Below are 19,648 nucleotides of genomic sequence, written 5' to 3'. Positions count from 1 at the left end.
TCAAAAATGTAGAAAAATACATTTTAAAATAGTACTCTAAAAATTAAAGCCTATAAAAACATAAGAATAACTACTCATAATTATGTATGCAATATGATTGTTGACTGTAAGTCTAAATACAATAATGATAATTTTATTTTTAAAAGTAAGACAAAAATAACTAAGCTTTGAACAGAAAATAATTGGCTTACAGTTTACTTCAAACAAGGCTTTGACATAACAAGGCTTTGAAAAAAAAAAGAGAAAAAAAACAAGAAACTTTGACGTGGGAATTAAAATGAAAATTTTGTGGATATGTAATGCCAGGAAAAAATACTTTTTCCAACATTCGAAGGTTTTCGGGATATATAAGTGTGAGGTATCAAGAGTATACTGTGTTTATTAATTTATAATTTTTGTATTTTTATTCAAGAAAACCGAAGCAGAGATCGAGTGTAGAGCCAATAGAGATTGTGCAGCGGATGAATGCTGTATGTATATCCCTGGAAATAGATTTCGCTTGCCCTCGATATGCCAAAAACGTGGAAGCGAAGGTAAATATGATTCTTCCTCAAATAGTTCTTGCTCATCAACCAAATTTTATAGGAAACTCTTTTGTTATTGGGTTAAAAACTTTGTTCAAATAAGTCAAAAAGCCATGCAAAATTAGAGATCATACATGAAACTAATTAAATACAATGTTGTTGACGTATGCCAGTTTTTTAGTGCAGGGGGTGCGATTGTTCCTGTTTTCCAGTGGCGCCATCTATGGTCAAGGATTCGACTTCTGCCACACCATACGTCACACCTGTTTATAGGGCAGACCCATTCATGCATCCATTCATTCATCCACAGATCGTAATTTTGACCTAAATCAGAGAACGATCGATCTCCAATCCAGTAACCCCACTGGTATTGATTTGTTTTGGGAACATGGAGGACATTTGCGACTCGACAGATTTAACGTGCATTAGTCACTTTACTACACGGGGAGACTTCGGCCTTTGGGGTTTGAACCCATGAACTCTCGGACATGGGCCCAGCTCCTTACCGACCATAATTAAATACAATAAACTAATTAACTTTATTCTGTATTCCTCGTATTTTATTTCGTCTATGATTAAGAAGAGATCAGGAAGATTACTCACTTTTACGTTAGTCTCGTACGCTTCCGTATATATAGCTTCCGAATATTACGCTCGTGCGCAATATTGAAGCAACTGCACATGCTTGCTTCTATTTTAGATTCCCCGTATTTTTAGGTTATGTTGGCCAGACTTACGCTGCAAGCTACAAAAACGCTGTTTATAGCTGTTAAATCTTCTTCTTCTTTCTTATATTTTTGGACATGGAATGCAGATTTAAAAGAACTTTAATGCGTATTGAAAAAATTTAGAAATGAATCAAGTTATCTTGCATTAATTAGTTCATTCAATAAAAAATAATTTTATTTATATTTTGTTTAACATTATTGTTGTCTAATTGTACTAGTTTTATAAGAAACTAAATATATTTTCGCTATTTTAAAATTATTTTAACAATGCAATTTAGTTAAAAGGAGGTAAATAATCAATAAAGTTCGATAATATTTTTAAAGTATTGATATTAATAATAATAATAAGCTGCATTCTTTATCGTTGAATTCATCAAAATCTTTAATCTACCAAATTTTTCTGCTCATAGAATCACAGTTTTACTTAAAGTACAGCATCTTAAATTGTAAGGTATCGCTTTCGTAAATTTACGGTAGCTTCCCTACGCTACAAGTATGTAAGGTTATAAGTAATTGTGCATGCGTACTTCTAGTGCTCTTGCGTCACGTTTGGTGAAATGCCAATGCACTCGTGAAAAAAAAAATCTAACTTAGGTAAGGGAAAATAAGATTTAAAAAGATAAAAATTTAGTTTTTAAATGTTAGGAAATATGTTATGCATATTTCTGCATAGCAGGGGTCAGTTTGGCCCTTCCCAGATTGCTTGTGTGTGGATATATTAGAAATAAAAATCTTAAAATATACTCATAATTACTTATAATTTACTCATAATTTATAAAAACATATTCATATTACCCATAATTTAATAAAAACATAACATAGTCAAAATTTTATGGTATTTTATTCGAAACGAAAATATTTCATTAAACGGAACGCTGGCTTTTTAATTAATCGTATACTTTAGCAGGGTTCCCACGGTCCTTGAGAATTTTAAAAAGTGGTAATAAAAATAAAAGAAATTTTGACATTTTTATTTCTGTGTAGCCACCACTAAAAATTGTTTTCTAAAAAATATATATATGCACGAAAATTTAAGCACTTTACGATAAAAAAAGTTTATTAAAATAGAAAAGTATATTGTAGCTCCACCCTAAATTTGCTACCACTTTTTAAATTTTTCAAGGACCGCGGGAACCCTGTTTAGTTTCTTAACAGGTTGGCTGAAAAGTTCGTAGGCTTACATAGAAAAAAAATTTTTGATAAAATTTCATTTTATTATTCAATATAGTTCCCTTCAAGGGCAATACAACGATTATAGCGGTCATATAATTTTTCGATACCATTTTTATAGTACGATTTGTATTTAGCCTCAAAATAGCCTTAGTTTTGGTGACTACTTCTTCATCGGCGCTAAATTTCTTTCCAGCGAGCATTCTCTTGAGGTCTGAGAACAGGAAAAAGTCGCTGGGGACCAGATCTGGAGAATACCATGGATGCGGAAGCAATTCAAAAATCAATTTATATAATTTTGACATCGTTTTTATTGACTTGTGACACGGTGCATTGTCTTGATGAAACAGCACTTTCTTCTTCTTCAAATGGGGCCGTTTTTCTGCGATTTCGAAGTTCAAATGCTCCAATAACGCTATGTAATAGTCGATGTTGATGGTTGTTCCTTTTTCAAGATAGTCAATGAATATTAAACCATGAGCATTCCAAAATACTGATGCCATAACTTTGCCTGCTGACTTTTGCATCTTTCCAAGCTTTGGAGTTGGTTCTTCTTGCGCAGTTCACTCGCTGACGGTCGATTGGACTCCGGTGTGAAATTATGGAGCCTTGTTTCACCCATTGTCATATATCGACACATAAATTCAGATTTATTACGATTAAACAGCTTCAAGCACAGCTCAGAATCATCAATTCGTTGTTGTTTTTGGTCAATTGTGAGCTCGCGCGGCACCCACTTTGCCTTTCTCATACCCAAATATTCATTCTCGATACGTCTAACACTTTCCTTTGATATCTTTAGAGACTCAGATATTTTGATCAACTTCACTTTACGGTAATCTAAAATTATTTTGCGGACTTTTTTGATATTTTCGTCGCTAACAGCCTCTTTGGGGCGTTCACGGAGCGCATCTTCGTCGGTGTTCATTTTGCCTCGTTTAAACTTAGCAAACCACTTCTCAATGGTTGATTTTCCTGGTACAGAGTTCGAATAATGTTTCTTAATCCAGGCTTTGGCTTCAAGAGTATTTTTTTTTTCGCTAGAAAGCAATGCTTTATAAATACGCGAAATTCCTTTTTAATCCATTGTTTGCAAACTAACAAAAGTTGCTTAACTAAAAATACTATATCTCACAAACTGTCAGTCCGACAGCTGTCAAATTTATACATGTGTCTTTTGAAGGTTAGAACTAACTAAAAATCATATGTTTTTAATAATAGTAGCCCCATCTTTGTGTCAGCCTACGAACTTTTCAGCCCAACTGTTATATAATTGAGTTTTCTTTTCTTTTTGAAGTCTTATTATAGATACACTTGTTTTTTAATGAAACTTTGTAATCTTATATATATCAAAGTATGCCTTACACCCTAAGCTAAGCTATCAGGAATTTGGGACTGTTCAACGAGAACTGATAGTGCAAGTAAACATAAGGGTTACTGTTTGATCGTCAACGTTTGCCACTTCAACGGTTCTTCGCTGAATGGACGATTTCGTTTGAATCGATAGAGCTTTCGCTTTTATAGAAAAACGAAAACGATATTCGGTTTTTGATACCTTAAAATTAGATAAGAAAGTGCAAAATTAATATATTTACAGGAAAATAAGTTTCTAATTGTTTCAGTAAACACGTAATTTTATTTTGAGACTAGTTTTAATGTTTTTTTTTTAAGTTTAAATTACATTAGTTTTAATATATTTTGCATAAATATCTATGCAAAACATAACTTTTATAATTCCATCGTAAAAGTCGTATAGAATTGAAAGAATATGTTAAAAAAATACTCTTTATTTTCATAATTACAATTTTTTAAGAAATTTATGAAAAGTTAAATAATATTAAAATAATTTTATGCTTCACCGATTGATTTAAAAACATATTTGAAGAAACTGAATTTATTTGTATTTATAAACTGTTATCTTTATTTTTCTAAGGGAAGTATTACGAAAATAGTTACACTAAAAGAAACTTGGAACTTTTTTATATGTCTCATAAAATCTTTTGTTAAGAAAAATATACCCACTTAACTTATTAAAAAAAAGCAGTTTGTAAACCTCGAATTCAATAGGTTCACGGCGGAAAGAATCATGAACTTTTCTTCTTACAGCATTTTTGTCGAAATCATCAATGTCATCCAAAAACGTTTTACGAGATTTAGTCCTCTTCGGTGAATGTAATATACCATCTCTTTTATAGTCTTTAATAATTCTGAAAACAGAAGTTGTGCTAACTTCCGATGCAGAAGCTGCATGGTCAGCCACATCAATGATTAGAACATCTGGTTTTGAATGCACTTCTGTTTTATAAATGTTCAATATTATTTCCTTCTCAGCTTTACTTATGTAAGATTACTTCTGCCGTTTTTAAGGAGGACCTAAATCCATCACTTTATTTTCTATATCCCTCATGAAAACACCTGCAAAAAGACACCACGGCGTAACAAACAACCCTTTAAAAAATCAGAGTTTTTGCTTGAATGATAGGCGCCATTTGTCATTATTCCAGCGCCAAGCAGACAACGATATTGCGCCAAATAGCACACCGCTTTGTTAACTTTCACTATCAGTTCTCGTTGAACAGACTATAGAGATCACTATGGCAACTACCATAATTCTGGGCTGTTTGGTTCAATATATACATTTTTATAACACTAACACTAGAACGATTAATCCTTTCACGCCGACTGTCACAAATACGTGCCAGCATAAAGCCGTATCAACCAGGATAAAAAGATAAAACTGGTAATAAAAGTAATTCTTTAGCAGTTTATTTAAGGGCGGACTTATAATTGTTTGATTTATTTAATTCACCATTACTTTGTTCGAAATAAAACTATTTAGTTATACTTTGAATTAACATTGATTATATATATATGATTAAACTAACAATAATTAAAGTAAAAGCAAAGTAAGTCTGTCAAATTAGAAACGACTACATTTAAGTTACCGTTTTTTATTGAATTACAACTTGATTCTGATTTGTACGAATGCTTTTCTGAATCACCCGTCCCCAAGGGGTTAAATAAGCACTGAAATTGGATAAAGTCATAAAAACATGAAATGCAAATCACTTTCAGTTTCTGAATTACAAAGCAACAAAAAAAAAATGAAGAAAAAAGGAGATAGCCTCTCCGTCCAATAAGGAAATATAGGTGGACAATAAGGTGTGTGTAATATGAAAAAAAGGGATGAGTGTAAAGAGATGGCGTTTATCGTAATTTTTATCAGAGAAAATATTTTTTCTTCCTCTTGTATTGGGTGAAAAATGTATGAATGAATAAAGATAAATTGGTGCTTTTTTCAGCTAATTAGAAATTTTACTGTATACAAAATAATTTTGCTACCCATTTGTTCTTGTAAAATATATTTTATTTATAGGTCAAATGTGCGAAACTAATAAGGGTAAAGATGCCGATTTTTCTATATATAACTATTGTCCTTGCTCTAATGGATTAAGATGTAAAAAATCCAATGACAAAGTAAGTACATATTGACTTTTAAAAGTATTTTATGCATCTTTTCCTATCTTTAAACATCTCTAAACCAGGTTCAAAACATCAAAATTCCACACTATGAAATTTTTATTAATATTAGGGAGATTTCACGCATTCACGTTAGCTTCCGTAATATTACCTTACGTTATTACATTAGCTTACGTATGTCAGTTATGGTGAAATTCACTTTAGCCTGTGACAAAATATCAAACTCACGCATGTCAAAATAAGAGATTTTGAAAAAATCTGCAAATTAAAAAAGCTTAGGTATTGTAATAGAATTTTCACTTTGACCACAAAATCAAAACGAAGATTTAATATGGACATAGACTATTTCTTTAAAACTGTGGCATATGATTCAACCAAATTTGCTCTACTTAAAACAGAGTTTCTTAGAGCAGAAAAAATTTATTAGATTATATATTTGATAGATTGCTAGATCACGTGATATTATGATACATTCAGCGATAGAAAATGCTGCTTATTAATAATAATAATAACAATATATTAAAAAAAAATAGTGCGTGGAGTCCCTCCGCGCGAAAGAAGTTAAGCTTCGCAACCTGCGCCGTTAATTGTAGAAGAATGAGCAGTCGTAGAAGGATCACTAGTTCTATTCAACCACTCTTTTTCCTGCTCCGCTCGTTTCCGTGCTCTGTAATCATGGCAATATTGTGCATTTTTTCCTCATGAACCTCTTGAACCAGTGGCAGTGCTTGTGGTTGCCTCATCGTCTCGCCCTGGAAAATGTATTTGTATTATTAATGTATGTGAATGCGTCATAATGTAATTTCAGAAGAGACACAATCAATTGATATTTACAAGAGACGTACCTTGACATAACCTTAAATCCGTCGCATTGTCCATGGGATTGTTTTCACTTATTTTTTACAATTGTTATCCACTAAATTTGAAAATAAAAAATACTATCCTATTAAATTATATGTGTGTCAAAACAAACTAAAAAAATATTTATAGAAAAACAATACTTTTATGACTTTTATTATTTTTATGCTAGTGAGAACCAAAACATTATAGAAATGAATGAAGGAAAACTGGATCCTACCACGTGATTTCCCGACCAATAAAAATGTAGCTTTAAACGTTTAACGCAACCTTGTTGGAAGTCACATAAGAAGTATAACTTCAAAAATGATTTTTGAACTTCTATTGATTTTTTAACATCTTTCAACTGATCAGAACAGTTCAAAAATAAATTTGATTTATAATCTTAAAATAGCAAAAATATATTTAGTTACTTATGAAACAAGTACAAATAGACAACCGTAGTATAAACCAGACAACAATAAAATATATCTATATTATATAAAACGCTAATACGTACGTATGTATCAATAAAACCGATGATATTTCTTTTCTCGCGTTGTCAACAGTTTTCATTTTTAATTGATAGAATTCGGCGCGCAAAGAGCACGTAGTGAGCATCATATGGCTAATCTATATTATATAAAACGCTAATACGTTTTAATTGATAGGCTTCGGCGCGCAAGAGCACGTAGTGAGCATCATATGTCTAATCGGGTGAATTCTCACCGAATTATCAAAAAAAAATCTCACAAAATTATCTTCATCGAAGCCGATGCTCTACATCCGGCATTCAGTACTATTTCATATTGTTTTACAACACATGGTTTTAGCCCTCTGGTGAAAAAGATTTTAAAACAAAACTTACAACAGTTACTTTTCTCAACAACTGAAATTTAGAATAGTGTGATTAAGAAAAATATGCGAACTGTTTGCAATTTCAAATTAATATTGAAATGCACAGGTTTAGAATTTTCTACAGTGAAAAGTTTTCGGAACTTCAGTGTTCAAAAAAGTATACAAAAGCTAGACGTTAAGAACGTATCCAATGAGCGAGCAAAGCGAGCATCGGATTGCGAAGCAGTTCCGGGGGTTTGCGAGTGCCAGCAAGCAAGGGGCGAAGCCTCCTAGTTATTTATTAATTGAATGAGCTATATGTTTTAAGATCACGCGATTTATTTTTTAAATTTCATCAATACATCTCTTCAAATTTGCATTCCATCTTCCGATTTATCATCCATTTCGGAGCAAAAGCTTTTCCACCAGTAATGAAGAGCTACAAGATTTGGCAAATTATCGCTACAAGCGACGTTAACCTAAACTATAGAATAATCCGTAAAGAAAACCGTGCATCGATTAACATTGTTTTTCGGAAACTTTTTTTAATACTCATATAAATTCACTGTAAATTTTATTACCGATTAAAAGCGTTAAATAAAAAAATCTATGCGTGCTACATGCCAATTACATCAATCGTTTTTTAATGATTTCGAAATAAATATGGCACTAAATTTTATGCTTGTGTTAGTTCTGGGTTTTTCCAATTTCTTTTCATGTTTTTTTTAAACAAAATTAAATAGAAAAAAAACATATTTTGACCTGAAATACTCTTAAGTATGTTCTGATAATTAAATTTATAATGCAATATTCTAAATATAAATGTCTACAATCATTAGAAGTAATACATTTTGTTTCCAAATCGAAAATTAATTTGAAATTAGTTTTTTCAATTGAGACATTGAATTTTTTTTAAAACATAAAAGGACAAGATGAATTAAGATTTTTAGCTATTATTATTATATGAATAGCATTATTAGAATAAATAGAAACTAGTGTCATATTGGGAGGATAAGAAACGACGCATGAAAATTTTTTAAATAATTTATTTAAATAAATATTTTATTTCAAATCACATTTTCATAACATTTATTTAAAGGAGTAATACATAAATAAGGAGTACAGTTTAAAAAAATTGATCTATATATTATTCATAACTAGTAATAGTTTTTACGCATTTTTGGTTCTTTAATAATAAAATAAGAATAATAATTAAGCAAATGGAGAGGAATTAGTTGGCATTAGATTTAAGCTTATAAATATTTGAAAAAGGTTTAGGACAGCCTATTACTTTCAGCTTTGTTTGAGGAATTTTTAAGGAATTTAGAACATTGAAAATTGTTGGAATAGCATCAGATCTGAATTTATTGTTACCATCCTAACTATTTATAGTTGAGATTCTTCAAAATGTTAGAATACTTTTTTAGTTAGAATACTTTTTTTTTATTTCCATACTTAAATTAAATCACAATAAAAAATTTGGATTATACAATTTTTAAACATATTCCCATGAAATTTTCCAACACAGAAACTAATTGTTTCAGCAATTTAACACGAGAATTACCAAGAAAAAAATATTGGTAGATCCAAAAATATATGAAAGGTCGCATATGAAATAGATTTCTCATGATAAATGGAAACAAATCGTTGAACTTTAGGCTATATATTACCATAAATAACTAAAAAACAAATCTAATTAGCCAAGATTAAGAAAGTAGCTACTTGATCTTAGTGAAATAAAAAGCAATACATCGAAAAGCAGGTAAATAATAAATACAAACAATAACACTAAAAAGCAGTAAATATGACAAAAAGATATACTTAAAAGTGAATACAAAACTTGGCGATTCTGAACAGGGGTGAAAGCGAGACGGAAAAAAGAAAAGGCTGATACTAAAACCATTTCAGTTATTGCTAGTTTTTGGGAGGAGTTAACTTATTCTCCTTTTAAACTATTCAACAATATCTATTTTATCTTGGAAAAGAAGCAGATTTATATATAGATGTAAATATCTTAATGAAATCTTGATAGTTACAGATGTTTTATTTTTCTCGGAAAAAATGCTATAATAAAATGACTTTGGTACCAGTTTTTCATTTTTTCCGTCTTGCTATATAAGAGCTTTCAGCCATGATTCTGAAATAAGTCTGGAGAATACTTATTCAGCTAGTCTCTTGCCTTTATTTATTAGTTTTATTGCACATAAGCATTTAAAGTCAATAAATAAATCAATAAATCTTGTTTGAAACTCATAGTTAAAATAAATATATACTTAATAAACGCAATTTTCAATGCAAATTCCTATATTTGGTACATAGTTAAAGCTGTACAATTGAAAGTTATTCACTTATTTTTTATAAAAAAAAATAGACGAAAACGAGCATTCAAAAACAAATTCCAACAACTTACTATCGTTTATATACTACATATATAAGTAAATAAATCTAACAACTTATAAATAAATGTGAATTTACCTCACATAAGCGAGCTCCACTTCCAGGCTGTCAATTGTATCTTCTGCAATTTATTATCCATTTCTTCTTTCTTTGCAAATTTGAAGGAAATCTTAACACTCGAAAGCCTTTTTTTAAACTGTTTGTACAATTTACCATCGTTCAACCATCCATATCAATAATTTTTGGTATCCAAATAGCCTTCAAACTATCACGCTAATACTAACTTGCTAACTTGTCAGCTCCAACATGGCTGATAGTTCAGCTCTAATTGTATAGGAACCTTAGTTTTCGTAGAATAAACTACGCCCCCCATAACGTAAATAAGCGTAACATCTAAAATAAACGCGAGCATTCACATTTTCTCACATCTTACGTACGTACTGAAACTAATGTAAAAGTGCGAAATTTCCTAATTAAAATGCTATGCTAGTACAGGGTTATTCACAATTCCCTCTGTTTACTACAACCTTATGTTTACTACAACTGGCTTCAGTGGTACATGTTACTGCCATCTACCGGCAACTGCTTCAATTAAAACTTGAATATTTTCGGAATAATTTCATATGTTCTTTTTTGCCATATTCGTCTTCGTTTTTTTAATATCACGCTTCGAAACCCCGGAGGGAATTATGAATAACCCTGCATTAAAATGAATTTGTCTTCCTTCAAGATTCTAAGAGGTTTAATTATTTAACTAAGTGAATATTTGGAAATATCTCTTTAAAATTTTATAATTTTTCAGATTTTATATATATATATATATATATATATATATATATATATATATATATATATATATATATATATATATATATATATATATATATATATATATATATATATATATATATATATATATATATATATATATATATATATATATATATATATAGATATATATATATATATATAGATATATATATATATATATATATATATATATATATATATATATATATATATATATATATAGATATATATATATATATATATATATATAGATATATATATATACATATATATATATATATATATATATATATATATATATATATATATATATATATATATATATATATATATATAGATATATATATATATATATATATATATATATATATATATATATATATATATATATATATATATATATATATATATATAGATATATATATATACATATATATATATATATATATAAATCAGATTTTAGATAAAATATACACCAAAGAGCCATTACATTATGACCTCCCTCCATCTATAACAATGGGCTTGCCCAGGTTTTCATGGTTTCTCGCCCAGGAACAATATTTTCATGGGGCACATTAGGACCCATAATCCTCAAAGAACAATCCCTGACGTCTGTAAGCTACTTTAACATAGTTTGCAAACCAGGTTCACCCATTCATGGCAACAGTTTTTTCCTGCGGGGGATGGTGTTTACCAACAGGATAATGCACCATGACATAAGGGTCGAATCGTCGAGGAGCATTCCAGTGACTTACAAGTCATGTCTTGGCCCCCAAATTCATCTGACCTCAATCCAATAGAGCATTTGTAGTCCTACTTGGAAAACCAAATTCGCGCTGCCACGCTACCCCCTCGCAATGTGAGGGAATTGCAGGACGAGTTGGTGAGCGCTTGGTACCAGATACCTCAGACTACCTATCAGCACCTTGTGGAATCAATGCCACGGCGGGTGCTAGCAGTTTTGAGAGATAAAGGTGGTCCTGCATGTTGTATGGTATATATATATATATATATATATATATATATATATATATATATATATATATATATATATATATATATATATATATATATATATATATATATATATATATATATATATATATATATATATATATATATATATATATATATATATATAATACATAAATAAATACAAGAAAACACGAAGTAAGTTAAGAAAAACAATAAGTATCATTTATTGCGCTTAAGCTGCAAGTAAACAGAACTCATTAGATAAGTTCAAAATGAAGAATATGAAAAAAAAGGGGGGGGGGGAGATAATAAGTAAAAAAATAACAAACAACAGCTTATATATATATATTAATAAAAAAAAGCGGAAAAAAATATATATATAATCTTTTCTTCAGCCCACACGATTATATCCGCAAAACAGAGTGCTTTCTGATATTGTATCAAAATATATTAATACAATAGTGTGAGGAGCACTCAAAAATTTTTTTTATAAAAATAACAATAAATAAAATGGATCACAAAAAGTAAAAATAACATGTAAAAACAAAAAATAAAACGAAATAAAAAGAAAAAACATTAAAAAGGGGCTATGAAGCTAGTAGCAAAATCAGATCAACTTACAAGGACAAAAATTTTTCAAGAATGATTTAAAAATGTTTTCGCAGAAAGATTGCCAGATTACAAAAGATGAAAACAAAAGCGCAAATTGAGTGTTACAAGAGGGTTTTAAAGTTTCGTTCTTACTGCACTGCTGAAGTGATTTGTTATTCTGAGATTTGATTTGTTAGTTACCAAGGATGGGCCCGAAATGGATGTGCGCAAGGTAATATTATACTGGATAATTTTATAAATTGATCATAAATAGTTTTAGAAGATAGATGTTTATTTAAGAAAAAATATAAAAGAGAAAAGAGAAATATTAATTGCCTGTTTTGCAAATAATTTTAGTTGCGGATTTGCATGATATGGATTAGCACACAGTAAAATTATTTAAATTATCAAAGAAAAAAATTTTAATGGATAATTTTAACACGGATTTGCCCGAAATGGATTTGCACATGGAAAAATTAACAAAGAAAAAAATTTTAGTAGATAATATTAGCCACGGATTTGCCCGAAATGGATTTGCACATGGAAAAATTGTATAAATTAATAAAGAAATTTTTAGCAAACAATTTTACCCACGGATTTGCCCGAAATGGATTTGCACATGGACAGTTTTATCAGTTTTATACAGTTTTTCCATTTCTCTTTTCTATTTTATATTTTTTCTTAAATAAACATCTATCTTTTAAAACTATTTATGATCAATTTTTAAAATTATCCAGTATAATATTACCTTGCGCACATCCATTTCGAGCCCATCCTTGGTAACTAACAAATCAAATCTCAGAATAACAAATCACTTCAGCAGTACAGTAAGAACGACACTTTAAAACCCTCTTGTAACACTCAATTTGCGCTTTTGTTTTCATCTTTTGTTTTCATATTTTGTAATCTGGCAATCTTTCAGCGAAAACATTTTTAAATCATTTTTGAAAAATTTTTGTCCATGTAAGTTTGATTTTGCTACTCGCTTTATAGCCCCTTTTTAATGTTTTTACTTTTTATTTCATTTTATTTTTTATTTTTACACGTTATTTTTACTTATTTTTACTTTTTGTAATCTATTTTATTTATTGTTATTTTTATAAAAAAATTTTTTGAGTGCTCCTCACACTATTGTATTAATATATTTTGCTTTGGCTTTATTGATACAATATCAGAAAGCACTCTGTTTTGCGGATATAATCGTGTGGGCTGAAGAAAAGATTATATATTTTTTTCCCGGTTTTTTAAATAAAATTTCATTCTTTTATATATATATATATATATATATTAGCAGTTATGGATTCATTAAAACATGAGGGTTTGGTGTTAAACAATCAGTAACATAATATATAAATATGATTTCTGGAAAAAATTACACAACAATCTTACAGTACCGTATAATATAAAAAAGTATTCATTATTATACAAATGAAATATACAAAACACATTTCTTCTTTCCTTTTTGAAGGCTTAAAAAAACTATTTCATCAATGGAAAATTACTATTAATATCTTTGTCAGCTGCAGCGCAAATTTTTTTTTTTTTTACCACTATTGAATTATATACGTAAGGGCGCTTTTTCATTACACGACACGATAACGACAAAACGGATCCGATTGTCGGCGAACGACATAGAGTCAAGTAAAATGCATGGTCAGCAACGGAGTGCTTTTTCACTCACCGATACGATAACGATTATGTCGTATCCGACAAGTCGATATCGTTTGTCGGAATCTAATGTTGGTTAGGCAAGCAAGTTTCTCATCAAACTGTGGCGATTTTATTTGTTATTGTGCTTTTCTGTTGTATCTCCTCTTTTGATATCATTATTTTATTCTTTTAATCAATTTTAATCGTTTATTTGATCATGTCAACTGCAAAATTTGAAAATAAAAGTTTTATATAATGTATTCTCATGTCTGGTTATAAGTTATTAATTTTATGATGTAGCATTTTTTACATTATGTTATTGTTGAAAGACTTAGCCAATCATAAAAGTTTTATTGAAAATTTTTATAAATTCATTATATGCTTTAATGAAGAGATAATAATTTTTATAATAGTAATGGTTTGATAAGAAAGCAAATGAAGACCCTTATGTATTTCAAACAGAACTCGATCTAACTACTGGTTTCTGCTTGATTGAATAATAAAAAATATGTTCCCTGATTCAACTGAAACATTTTTTTGAAACATAATAGAGCGGCTTCATAAGATAAATTTGGTAAAACTCACTTAAAAAATCATCTAAAAAAAATTATTCTAAGTGAAACTAATATTTTAATTCGATTAAAAAAACGTTAATACTTTAAAACTTTTAAAGAATTTAAGTATTGTTAAGTGATTGCAGACATAATTTTGAGAGCAGACGCCAACTCAAAAGCCATATAAAAATTATTCCTCACTAACATCACTTTTGTACTTGGTTTCTCTCATTCAGACGTAATTAAAAAATTTATTTGGAACTTTTTGTAGCTTATGGAAAAGCACATAAAAATCTTCTTCAAAATATCTTGCCTCATTTATTTCGTGGGTACTTGCGTAGTTGCAGAAGTTGTTCAAATGCGCCAATAAAGAGCAATCCTGTTGTTCGCTCCCAACAACCCCGTTTTCGCATGTAGTTATCTTTTGGATTCCTTGTTGCCTTGTTTGCTGATTTCTGACACCATTTTTAGTGCTACGAAAATGCATCTTTGGGATTTGCCAAAAAAGAACAGGATGCAATTTTATTTTTTCAGTAGCGAAATATTTTACCCCCCCCCCCCAAAAAAAATGTACCAATTCCCATGACATGAAACTTTATTTTGGTAAACGTACGTTTTGGAAATGCAATTTAAGACAGTGTGATCAGCAAGTGGGGCTTAGATGGTAGCACAATTTATTCTGACAGTTGGAAAGGTTATCAAACAAAGAGAATAGAAGGATTCCTACTTGCTAAGGTTTATCATAAATACAAATACCTTAGCAAGTAGGTATTTGTATACATTTTATTAATCCTGATACAGGAGTTCAAAATACACACATAGTTGAGAGAATAAGGGCAGTGCTAAATGGAGGAACGAAAGACATAGGAGAACAGCGAGACATCATTTGGAATCATCATTTTATCAGAGTTTATATGGCGACAACATCTGGTGAAAGAACTGAGACTGTTTTGAATGTATGTAAAACTCTATATCGGCCCATTTTCCACCGAAATCCGATTGACTACTTTGATTTTAAATAAAGTGTTTCGAATTTTTAGATTTTAAATAGAGTGTTTTTCTTCATGATTTGTCGCAAAAATTTTAGGTGTAGATAGGCGGCACTTAAAAACCGCCAAATCTGTAGCTGTAAGTACCATTTTGTGCACCCAAAACGTTTCTGCACTGCTAGCCTTTTTCTTCTAAAATAAAGTAAGAAGTTTGAGACGACGATTATCATCCGGCATATTTAAAGTTTTCAGAAAAATCACAACAGAACACAAGCAACTGCTCATTCAAGCTCAAAACATTGAATGAGCAAGAATTTCTACTTCTCGGACGAACGATATCGGACAAGTGAAAAAACAATTGCTTGAGAGATCCAGCAACGACATTGTCGTTCACACATTTGTCGTCCGATTTTGTCGGTATCGTGTCGTGTAATGAAAAAGCGCCCTTAGAGTCACTTTCATTTTCGGATTTGGGACTTTTTTTATTTCATTGTTTACCTTCATTGTTTTTACTTTTGTGAACAAGAATATTCATTATTCAGTGACACTTACAGCATAACAAATATGAAAATTTAACTTTTTAGAAATATTTAGATCTAAATAGTATTATTTTTAAGCATAAATTCTGGAAATTAAAATAAATATAAATTCCGAAAAGAGTTTTACAACTACCTTTCAGTATGGTTAAAAAAAAGGCTTCATTATCGTACTAACGAAATATACAAAATACGTTTTTTTATTTCCCTTTGAAAGTTGAAAAAACTTATCTCATCGATGGAAAAATATTTTTTATCTTTGTCAGCCTGAACGCAATTTTTTTTTACAATAATCTATAATAAATATGTAAGAATCACTTTCATTTTCTAAGTTTAGGACACTTTCGATTTCACTGTTCTTATTTTTAGTAAACAAGAATTTTTATTTTTAAGAGACGCTTACAGCATAACAAAATTTAAAGTTTAACTTTTTTTTTTAATAGATAACCAAAGCCAGTTGTAGTAACCTTTTTAACCCCTTCCTTCTCGCTCCCGTGAAAATGACGGGTTGAGATTTCGTTCGTTATTTCTCGCTCCCGTGATATTGACGGGCTGGAAACTAATTCTTTTTTTTTTTTTACCCGGAAAGCATTTTATTTCTCATTTTACACACCAGATAGCAGTACCAGGATATTTTTAAGGTAATTATAGATAGTTAGTTTATTTTAAACCAGATGCCAGCACTAAAGTCAGCTAATCAGCACTAATCAAATGCGCGAATTTGTGATATGTTATTTGTAATCTTAGCAAAGTTACCTAGTTAGGCTCTTTGTGAATGCACCTGGTTTGTGCTCAAGATAAAATTTATTTTTTAACCCCTTCCTTCTCGCTCCCGTGAAAATGACAGGTTGAGATTTCGATCGTTATTTCTCGCTCCCGTGATATTGACGGGCAGGAAACTAATTCTTTTTTTTTTTCCTTGCCCGGAAAAAATTTTATTTCTCATTTTATACACCAGATAGCAGTACCAGGATATTTTCAAAACACATATTTTTAAAATTTTCCTTGCTTGCTGGAAAGCCAACATTTAACACTGAATGTAGGCTTTTCCTAAAAATTAAATTTTTAAAAATTTCAAGCTAAAAACGAATCAAAAATTGAAAATGAATATATATATTGTTCATACACATAGTTTCATATAATTTTCAGGGAAAAAAAAAGTAGACACTTTTATGACCGTTTTCTTGAAAAATAACCGATCATTAAGGGGTTAAGGAAATGGTTATACACCATAAAATAGTAAAGATCATTTTACCGTTTCGTACACTCACTAAACAAAAAAAAATCACCTGTTTTTGCTTATTAAAAAAAGATCCTGATAATTTTGGCCATTTGTATTGGAAATTAATAGGAATTTTCTTGATTCATCCCCAGCCGTAAGTTAAGTCTTTAAGCGCTTGCTTTTACGCAAGCAATAAAAGACTCATCATCATAATGGAAGTTATCGCAACAGCATGAAGACAGCAAACGAAGCATTAAATTAATAACATTTACACGTAAATCATTTATTTATAACTTTTTCAACAATATTTAATAATTTTCAACACTATTATAACAATACTTAACTATTCTCCCTTCATAATATTATTCTTTGTTATTATTACGCTTTAGATTTCGATTATTATTTAAAATTAAAATAAGAAAACCAAAAACGTGCATGATATTTTAAAGAAATCGCTCCTTATTGTGCAAAATTTCACGTTAACGATATTTGTTTTGTTTTTTTTTTGTTGTTTTTTTTATACTCATAACGCAATTTCTTCGTCTTCTACTTTCAGTTAAAAACATTAACAGTGTATGTTATGCGAATGAATATGCATTTTAATCAAGATTTAAATAAATATATGAAAAATAAGAAAATATTTCAAACTTTCCATATTTAATATGAATTCTAATTTACTGTAAAAAAATTATTGTGAGCTTTTTCTTTAATCCCTTCATGTTTTCATAAAGAATGGAATTCTAAACACCTTATTGAAATAAAATTAAACAAATTATCAAAAGATTGCATTGAACTGCACTAATTCAATTAAAGCTTTAAAATAAAACGGTAAAACTATCAATCTGACCAATACTTAAACTTTACGCCGTTACGCGGAGCTGAAGCCGTGTCGCGATTTTGCCACGCATCGAAAAAACAACGCGTTGCCATTTTTTCTGCTCTAACTTTAAAATGGAAAAGACGTATTTCTCATTGGTAAAAGCTAAAAATTTATAAACATTTTATAAGTGTATACAATTATACAATTTTGATTTTGGTTTTATGTTTCTTGCAGAAAAACTTTTTACTGAACAGGTATGGAAAGTGCGAGTAGCCAGGGAAAAAGAAACACCTGCCTTAGCAAATTTTAAATTCAAAAAAAAAAAAGAAAAAAAAATGAAGCACTAAAGCACTTTGTAATTCAAGCTTTTGTAATCACACAAAAAGAATGTATTGTATAACCTTTTATATTGGAAGTTTGTCAAAACAATCTGACAAGAAGATTGGAATTATTTGTCAAATTATCGACCACAATAAATATTCTTGATCAATTAAGATGAAGCTTATTTGATATTTTATAAGCTAAGTCCAGTTTGTCTATTTAATCAGACAAGAGGAACTCACATTTCACCAGTACACAGAAAACACAAACCGCCTTCTTGGCAACTTCCCTTAAATTTGTCGTAGGTTTGCTATAAAAAATATCATAGCATATTCCATAGGATATACAAATTTTTGCCACAAAACTATGGTGTTTTATAGCCTATGAAATATTTCCCTTGACTATTTTCCATAATGCATTTTTTCACAGCCTTATGGAATTTTATTATACAATTACATATTGGCAAATTTATACATAAGCAAAGGGTCATTAAATTAGAGTAAAATCTTTCCCTTTGGAAGCTTTTTCACAAGAATGATAATAATAAAATCTATTAAGATAAATTTAATGAGATTGAAAACTCTTTAAAGGTAAATTTGTTTTCTCTATTAACTGCTTCGAAACGAAATTTTGCATAATAGACTCTAAACTCAAATACCAAAACTCCACCAAAAAATCATAAACGTACATCACATGTAAAAAGCTTCAGAATAGGATAGATTAATTTAATCTTAAGTATAATTAATCATCGAAATTAATTACACATAAAATAAAAGATATTTTTTAATAAATAATTCAGAAGAAAAATTCAGCAAAAATATTAAGGAAAAAAAAACTAAAATAACTTAAAGCATATAAAATTTATATATTAAGTCCCAGAATATCACTGAATAATTTACTCTTAATTACAGTAAATCAATAAATTTAGTAACTGCATGACATTAATGCCGTTTTTAAATGAGCAAAAAATGGTAAACTTTTTCACGTAGTGTGAAAAAAGTTACAGCATTTATTAGAACTTTTTTAATCTTGACAACTCGTTAACGGGAAAAATAGTTTCTGTATAAATTAAAAAAGTTATATAGATTCAAAACTGCTTACACGATATCTCATATGGGTAAGAAAAAAAAAACGAGTTATTAGTTTAATGAAACCTTTAAACACTGCTATTAAGAATAGCAATGTATAAGGTTAAGGTAAATTAGAT

General features: G+C 29.4%; 1 protein-coding gene across 4 annotated transcripts in view; it reads left to right on the top strand.

Annotated features, from left to right (window-relative positions):
• LOC107455241 (U3-aranetoxin-Ce1a) overlaps positions 1-18,614 on the top strand; it is a 43,825-nt gene extending 25,211 nt beyond the window's left edge. For 3 of the 4 annotated variants that reach the window (XM_043053460.3, XM_087163969.1, XM_087163968.1), the window contains 3 exons: positions 413-533; positions 5,799-5,899; positions 18,355-18,614. In XM_043053460.3, the coding sequence (XP_042909394.2) occupies positions 413-533; positions 5,799-5,899; positions 18,355-18,393 (261 nt within the window). In that variant the 3' untranslated portion in view covers positions 18,394-18,614. Of the gene's footprint in view, positions 1-412; positions 534-5,798; positions 5,900-18,354 lie in introns of those variants that run through there. The other variant, XM_087163970.1, reaches the window with a different exon arrangement.
• Positions 18,615-19,648: the final 1,034 nt, after the last annotated feature.

The sequence above is a fragment of the Parasteatoda tepidariorum genome, chromosome 5 (assembly GCF_982258835.1).
Source record: "Parasteatoda tepidariorum strain Cologne lab strain chromosome 5, Ptep-v5.0, whole genome shotgun sequence".
NCBI classification, from domain to species: Eukaryota; Metazoa; Arthropoda; class Arachnida; order Araneae; family Theridiidae; genus Parasteatoda; species Parasteatoda tepidariorum.
The sequence above is the reverse complement of the archived record's forward strand: the minus strand, read 5'-3'. Positions and strand labels throughout refer to the sequence as shown.